This window comes from Sinocyclocheilus rhinocerous, unplaced genomic scaffold, assembly GCF_001515625.1.
Source record: "Sinocyclocheilus rhinocerous isolate Xijiao unplaced genomic scaffold, SAMN03320098_v1.1 scaffold641, whole genome shotgun sequence".
NCBI lineage: Eukaryota > Metazoa > Chordata > Actinopteri > Cypriniformes > Cyprinidae > Sinocyclocheilus > Sinocyclocheilus rhinocerous.
The window spans coordinates 220,165-227,909 of NW_015624257.1; the positions used below are offsets into that span (position 1 = coordinate 220,165).

Below are 7,745 nucleotides of genomic sequence, written 5' to 3' on the forward strand. Positions count from 1 at the left end.
GTCGGTTCTTTTCAAAGATACATTCATATAAAAACACCCGCGCTGCATTTTAATTTAACGTGTAGTGCTCAGTTTATTCAAGGAAGTATAAGCCTTTTGGAAAATCTTTTTGTGGCGGTCCGTCTGTTGTGACGAGCCGCCACAAATAACTCAATGTATGGGAAACACTGGACACTTCTATAAGTCAAATGGCCAAGTGATAACAAAAATAAAAGAGTTCACACATATTACACAGCCTGCTGCTCATAACTACTTAAGAGTGCGCTGGCCACAAGCGATGACATCGTGGAGGCTATTGTCAGACCCACACACACATTTCACGAGGAAAGTTATCGTGCATGTTATAATCAGCCCAGAAGTTTCGTCTGAATCGCATATATTTCTACTTTCACATGCAAATGACTTGCACTTATTAATATGATAACGTTCCGCAGATGCACCTGCCTATAAATCGGCCTAATTTGCAGCACAATCGGCCGATGCCGATTAATAAAAAAATGCCCAAAATCGGCCGGCCGATCAATCGGTCGACCTCTAAACAGTTCTGTACATGGAAATGACATACCGTGAGCTTCAAACACCATTGTTTCCTCCTTCTCATGTAAATCTCGTGCATGCAAAAGACCACTGAAAAATAGGCGAATCAGAACATAACACAGACTGTGACGTTACAGTCGGGATCACTAATAGTTACGCCCCCAACATTTGCATATACTCCATGTTCTATGCCAGCCGCCAGCCGAACCTGCACAGTGAATCATCAGAGGTTCTGCAGGTATTGTGAAGAAACAAGCGAGGATAATAGCGAAAATCGCAGATCATGGAAATAAATGCTATGTTCCAGGCTGTGCAGGAGATGTGATGTGCAGGGATGGGCATCAATGCATTCTATGGCACCTTTAAGCTCTATTGACAGCATGCTATCAGTTACCACAGAAAATATTTTTAACAATGCATTTACAATTAAAAAAAAAAGCATATACAGTATAAACTAGAAATTATATTAGGGCTGCACGATAAATAACGCACGATATTTAATGCGCATCTCGTCAGTAAAGCCGGTTCTGTAATCAGCAGTAAATCTCTACACGTGCGTGCTTTCACGTGGAGCAGCATTTACTACACAGAGCCTTACTGACGAGATGCGCATTAAATATCGTGCGATATTTATCGTGCAGCCCTAAATTATATGCATGCTTTCTTTTTTTGGACTTGTATTATCTCACAATGGTGAACCCTCCAAAATAAAATAATAATAATAATCAGAAAAACAAATATGACAACAGTAATAATAATAAAAATAATAATATTAAAAATTATTAGGTCATGTCCAATCTCACAGCACCACGCTTGCCACTATTTTGGACAGATAAATTATGCTATTTTCCATAATATTTTATAACAGGCTATTATTTGTTCCCAAAACAAAACAAAACAAAGCAAAACAAAACAAAGCAAAAAACAAAACAAAACAAAACAAAAAACAACAGGTGCATGATGCCACTGAGGTATGAGTCTAAATGATTTTCTGTGGTAATATGGAGCTTAACTTGTATTAAATATTTCTTGGTATATTGCCAGGTTGGCGACATCACTTACCGGCTCCACATGGTCGTAGCCGCCATCAGTTTTCTCTGTCTTAATTCCCGGCATCTTACTGCCCTCCACCTTTATTTCTCCAGGTTCCATCTTGCCTTTATCCTTAAGTACATTATCATCTTTATCCAGTAGGTAGCGCAGCAGGGCATTGTCCTTCTTCTTGGGGCTGACGGGCTCTTGTTTAATGGCTAATTCAGCCACACCGGCCGCCCCACCTGCAGAATCCTGACACAGCTCCTTCCCCGTGGCCTCGGCTGTGAGTTTGGCCAGGTCGACGGGCGACGAGCTATTCTGGAGAAGTCTATGAAGGATCTTGTGCTTCTCCTTCAAGGAGGTAGCATGTGACCCGGCTCCGGTTTGAGCACCCATGCCGCCATTCCCTAGGCCGCCAGTGGGGTCCTTACACCCGGGCTCTCCACTAGCCATTGGAGGGGGTGAGGTGGACTCGATAGGCTCAGTTTTAGTGGTGAGGAGCTGCAGGAGTTTAGTATGGCCTTTGTTGTCACGTAGCCGATTCTGCGGATCACTGGCATCCGGGTTGTTAAACTGGCTGAGGTTACCCTTTTCGTCTCTTTGCTGTTCAATGCCATCGTCCTGTCCGCTGTTACCCTGCTCTGATTGGTTCTGCTCTCCGAATGACTCTGAGGCTCCCATTTTGTTCAACATGTGAAGATTGACGCCCAATGAGGCTGGTGACCCCAATTTCCTGTCGGGCGAGCCCAGCGATTGGCCGTGGCTCACGCCGTGGCACTCGCTAAGTGCCTGGAGGGCATTAAGGGAACTGCTTGTGTAACCATGGTTACTGCCTGCTCCCCCATTGCCACCTGTGCTGCTAGTGCACATGCTCGCAGGTGAATGTAAGCTGCCTGCTGGGGAGAACTGCGGTGGGGGCAAGCGTGGAGATCCTGCCACTCCGGGACTGGCTCGGTGGCGTGGAGAAAGCATGCCCGGACTGCCCTGAGATGGGCTGCTCAACTTCAGTGGATAGCCACTGCCCTGAGGGGTGGCCGCCTGCATGGTTGCCGAATGGCTCATGGTTCCCGGGCACCCGAAACGGTGGCCCTGTACTGGGCCGATGGCGCCGGGCTCCTTCTGGCCACCAGGGGAGGGGAAAGTGGATGTGTTGCTGCTGATGGTGGCATCCTGCCCCTGGGGGGCGCTGGAGGAACCTGCTGTGTTGGGAGAGCTCATGGGATTCATGGTTTTGCCCATATTCTGAGCATTTCCAAGATCAGGGGTCATGCCACAGACGGGCTGCTCCCTAAAACAGAAAAAAATAGACATCTATAGTCGCTAATAGGTAATCTAAAGAGCAAATAATGCTGCAACATACACGCCACACACATAGCACAAACATAGTTTTATAGACATTGATGAATTTAACGATTGCAAGCCTGATGTATCACAAGCATAAAATTCATAATTGGTGAACATAATAAAGGTCATTGTTACTATTGTTAACCAGAACTAAAACTATTAAAAATCTGTCATTGAAAATTCAGTAACTGAAGGTTGGTAATTGAAATAAAGCTGGAGAAAAAAATAAAAAATAAAAAATAAAAACTTTATTAGACATGTTGCCTTGGCAACTAATTGAAATAAATAATTTAAAGTACTAAATTACTAAAACTAATACTGCAATAAAAAAATAAATGAAAGCTAAATATAAAATATAAAAAAAATCAATAAAAATGACAAAAGTTCATAAGGTTAAGGAAAAAGAATAATAATAAAATGAAAATTGAATACACATATAAAAAGCTAAATTAAATTATTAATAAGTACTATAATAGTATATAAATAATACTAAAATAATCCATTTGAATAAATCCTTAACGCTAAGTTTTAAAATTTGGTGCATATCTTATCCTATACCATTTAATGCACAAAAAATCCCACAGACTAACACTGAAAGAGGGACCCAAAGGGGTAATTAAGAAATCACAGAGCAACCATCCTGAACACAAAGCCCTAGCAACCATTTATCAAATAAGCTAAAAACACTTGGCAACCACATATCATTGCCCTGGTGACAATTCCCTGGCATAGTTTTAATGCCATGCAAACATTTTGTTTAATTATTGTAAAAAGAAAGAGACAAAGCAAGAGAAGAAGTAGGAAAAAAGGGCATAAAAACAAAAACAGAAAACAATGCCTCAGTTCAGGCAGGGCATGCCTGTCTCACCAGGTTGGCACGTGCTACTGTTGACAATGGTGTTTTAATTGTGATCCAAGGAATTAATATTGATTTCCAAGTAAATTCTATTGAAACTATTTCATTACATTAATCCAGTGCAGTCATTTGTTAAATTAATCTCGTAGTCAGGAAGCGGTTCTTCTAGCGCTCCAAACAAGGAATCCGAGAAAAGAGCTTAAGCGGAACTTCAGGAATGGCTTAATTAACTAAAGTATGTTTCAGCAGAGAAGGTTAAAAGAGGGGAACGAATTATTATCAAAGAAAAACAGCAGTGCTCATCCCTCAAAACAAGCCACGGGACAGAGAAAATTAGTGGCTGTGCTGTCGTATCCCCCTCTAATGTAAAAATCACCTCGGGGTATAAAGCTTTTAGCAAGCTACATACTAAAAACTCGCTCAGAGCTGATAAATGCATAGAGATGCCTTTGTTCAGAGCATGCAGGATGAATCAATGGTCAAGCTATACTGTGTGTTATTGTGCTAGAGATGCTGTGCTTTAAGACAGCCACCCTCCCGCTGTGAGCTCACTCTGGGTTTAATGTTTATCTGTGCTCGACACCCCAGCCTAACACTGCTGCTATTGTCTCAGAAAGCAAACCGGTGTTCCTGCATCGCATGCTGTGAGAGAGATAGAAACTCTGTAGCTAACATATAAAAACTGTGTTCACAACTGCCTGCTGTGGATCCAAGCTTTACTAAGCCATACACTCCAAATGTTTTGATTTTATATGAAACTGTGATATCTGACTTTACTGAATGATGCTCTAAAGGGAAAAAAAAATCTGTAATTTACTCATCTTCAATTTGTTCCAAACTTGCATGAATTTCTTTTGTGGAACAGAAAAGGAGAAATTCAGAAGAATATCTTGGTTGCTCTTTTCCATGCAATTACTACGAATGGGGACTGAAGCTTTCAAGGTTCAAAAAGTATGTAAAGCATCATACAAGTGGTCTATATAAATTGTGAGCACTGACATAAGTTTTATGAAGTCATATGATAGCTTTGTGTGAGAAAATGTAAGTCGTTATTAACTGATAATCTACCCCTCCAATATTAACTGCTGTGACCGAATCAGTGAGTTTGTGAGTTGAATTCGAGAACCAGATCGAGTCTAATTCTTGAAGGAATTATTCAGTGATCATTTGTGAAATGGACCAATGATTCACTGAAAAGAATGACTCGTTCACAAATTGGACATTGCTGCGTCTCCCATGAACTCTCATGAAAAATGGTCTTTTGGTCTGTTCCTCACACAAACCTATTGTATAGCTTCAGAACACTTGATTTTTTGCATTATTTTTGAAGCTTGAAGCTCCAGACGCACTGTAACTGCATGGAAAAGAGCCAATATTTTAAACATTTTCTTCTTTTGTGTTCCACGAAAATAAAAAAAGTCATACATGTTTGGAATGTCTTCATTTTTGGGTGAACTTTCCCTTTAACATTGGAATCATTCGTATTCAATTACTCCATACTTAATTAAATCAGCAATCAAATTCTGAGGAATTATCAAGGGTGAAAAAGCTTGTTAGCCAATGTGTAGCTGTGGGAGTCGTGTTATTCTTGGTTCTGATGGAATGTTTCGAGACCAGTATCGGCCCCCTCTGGGAAAACATGGTCGGATGTTCTCACATGACAGTGAGATTTCAGTATATGGTCATTAACTGGGCTTGTCAGAACTAGAAAGCGTGTGTTTCAACTGACTGCTTACACAGAGCTGAATCAAACAGGAAACAGTGAGAAGTGGGTCAAAAATGACTCAAACACTTACTCATGTAGTAGTAGTTCATAAAATACACCATTGCATTTACATTAAAAACTCAGATTCAGACATAAACAGAAACAAAACAACTCAAGTGCAGGTACTCATGGCAAGCTGTGCAGCTGGGTAGTGGGTACCTTTGTAAAATGTGCAGTGACATGTAGAGCTGTGGCTCGTTGGTAGCAGGTGACCGAACCAGTTTGCTCTTGGTGTGAGCTGAGACGATGGTCCCGTCGGACAGGGAAAACCGGTAGATGGGACTGAAAGCCTGCCCATGCCTCAGCACTGCAAAACAACACACCCACATGATTAGAACATCATCATTTTGAGATATGTAAATGTACATTAAAGAACATTGAAACAAACAACATCTAAATTAGATCAAGATAATAGTCACTATTAAACATAAACCCATATAATTCCTGTAAAATTGCAAGATTAACCTTTCCAGTAAAGAAGCCGCATGCATTACTCACATACATTTTGCTATATTTTCACACACCACAATTATTTTTTGTTTGCTACAATATGAAAAATACTGAAATACAGTAATGTCTACTATATTTCCCTAATGCCAATATTCTCTATAGATCTTAATATTTATCCATTTATCCATGATTTAAAGATTGCATTATTGCGACTGAGATTCATAAAACATTTTTAAAATGTCTGTCTTGCATTCTCAGCAAAGCAAGTCATGACATAAGGAGTGTGTGTGAAACTGGTTTGCCAGCAGAAGCCAAATCCAAGGTGTGTTAAAATCCTTATGGTATTCAGAATATTTGGTAGTTACTGTCAAAAATATAGTAAATCTTTGCATGCACAATACAATAGCCAAAATGACAGCGTTTCTTAAGTGTTAAAGGGGTCCTATTATGCTTTTTCACTTTTTCAACTTTAGTTAGTCTGTAATGTTGCTGTTTGAGCATAAAAAAGATCTGCAAAGTTACAAAGTTCAAAGACAACTTCAAAGGGAGATATTTTATTTAACATAAACCATTTTTGGCGGCTATGGTAAGGGGCATAACATTTCCCGACCAGACGCCGAGTGCTGCCAATCACAACACACACTGGCCCAGCTAACCAATCACAGCACATTTCGTATTTCAGAAGGTGGACTTTGTCAAAGAGCATAATAGGACCCCTTTAAGTGGATTAATGTGAGATGTGCTAAGTACCTTCTTGCTGATGCCGCTTGGCGAATGACATTTCTCCATCGTTTTGGAGATGAAAGCGCTGAATGCATCTCCGCACCAAGTCTTCCCAGCCAGGTTTCATAGAGGCTCGTAACAGACTGGTGTCCAGGGAGGTGATCTTACCTACAAACACACAGTACAGCAATAAACAATATGGTTTGGTTTTGTCTGCGACAAGTTGTCTGTTTTCAAGCTTAAATCTTAAATGTATTAATGCAAATAATTTTTAAGCACATCTAAAGCTGATCTGCAAAGCAAAATTTGAATATATGTATTGAGACTATTTTAAGTGAAAGTGAAGTGACATGTGGCCAAGTATGGTGAATCTGTGCTCTGCATTTAACCCATCCAAATGCACACACACAACAGCAGTGAACACACACACACACACACACACACACACACCGTGAAGGGCAGCCAATGCTGCGGCGCCCGGGGAGCAGTTGGGGGTTCGGTGCCTTGCTCAAGGGTCTCACCTCAGTCGTGGTATTGAAGGTGGAAGAGAGCGCTGTACATTCGACACCGACAATCCCTGCCGGACCGGAGACTCTAACCCGCAACCTTTATGGGATTACATCTCTGCCACAATTCTGCGCGCGAAAGATCATATTTTGAGTGCGCAAAAGTGCGTTTTGCACACGCTCTAACTGAGTTTTGTGGAGAAAATGTTTGTCTCGCAAAGAAGAAAGTATTTCGAGCGCACAAAAATCTATTTTGCATTTAAAATAAATTTTTGGATTTGTGCAGACCTTCTCTTTTGCACCTGCAACGTTTCACTAGCTTGCTCACCTGATGCCTGCCGTCAGTGCTCTCTAAATGCCAACGGCTCGCTTGCTCAACACAACCCAGCGTTACAATATACCATAATTCCAGCCAATCAGAGACGAGACTGCTAAATTCTGATTGGCTGCCTTGACAACCAATCACAACATTCCTTGCATTACCTCAACAGTAGAAGAGGACAAATACAGTGCATGCATAATTATTATG

At 40.9% G+C, this 7,745-nt stretch overlaps 1 protein-coding gene across 2 annotated transcripts in view; it reads right to left on the reverse strand.

The window, feature by feature from the left end:
• The window catches only part of LOC107740102 (nuclear receptor coactivator 2-like), a 120,537-nt gene that overhangs the window by 29,217 nt on the left and 83,575 nt on the right, over positions 1 to 7,745 (reverse strand). For both annotated transcript variants that reach the window (XM_016552411.1, XM_016552402.1), the window contains exons 8-10: positions 6,738 to 6,878; positions 5,697 to 5,844; positions 1,600 to 2,860 (exon numbers count right to left, since the gene is read on the reverse strand). In XM_016552411.1, coding sequence (XP_016407897.1) covers positions 1,600 to 2,860; positions 5,697 to 5,844; positions 6,738 to 6,878 — 1,550 coding nt within the window. The remainder of the gene's footprint in view (positions 1 to 1,599; positions 2,861 to 5,696; positions 5,845 to 6,737; positions 6,879 to 7,745) is intronic.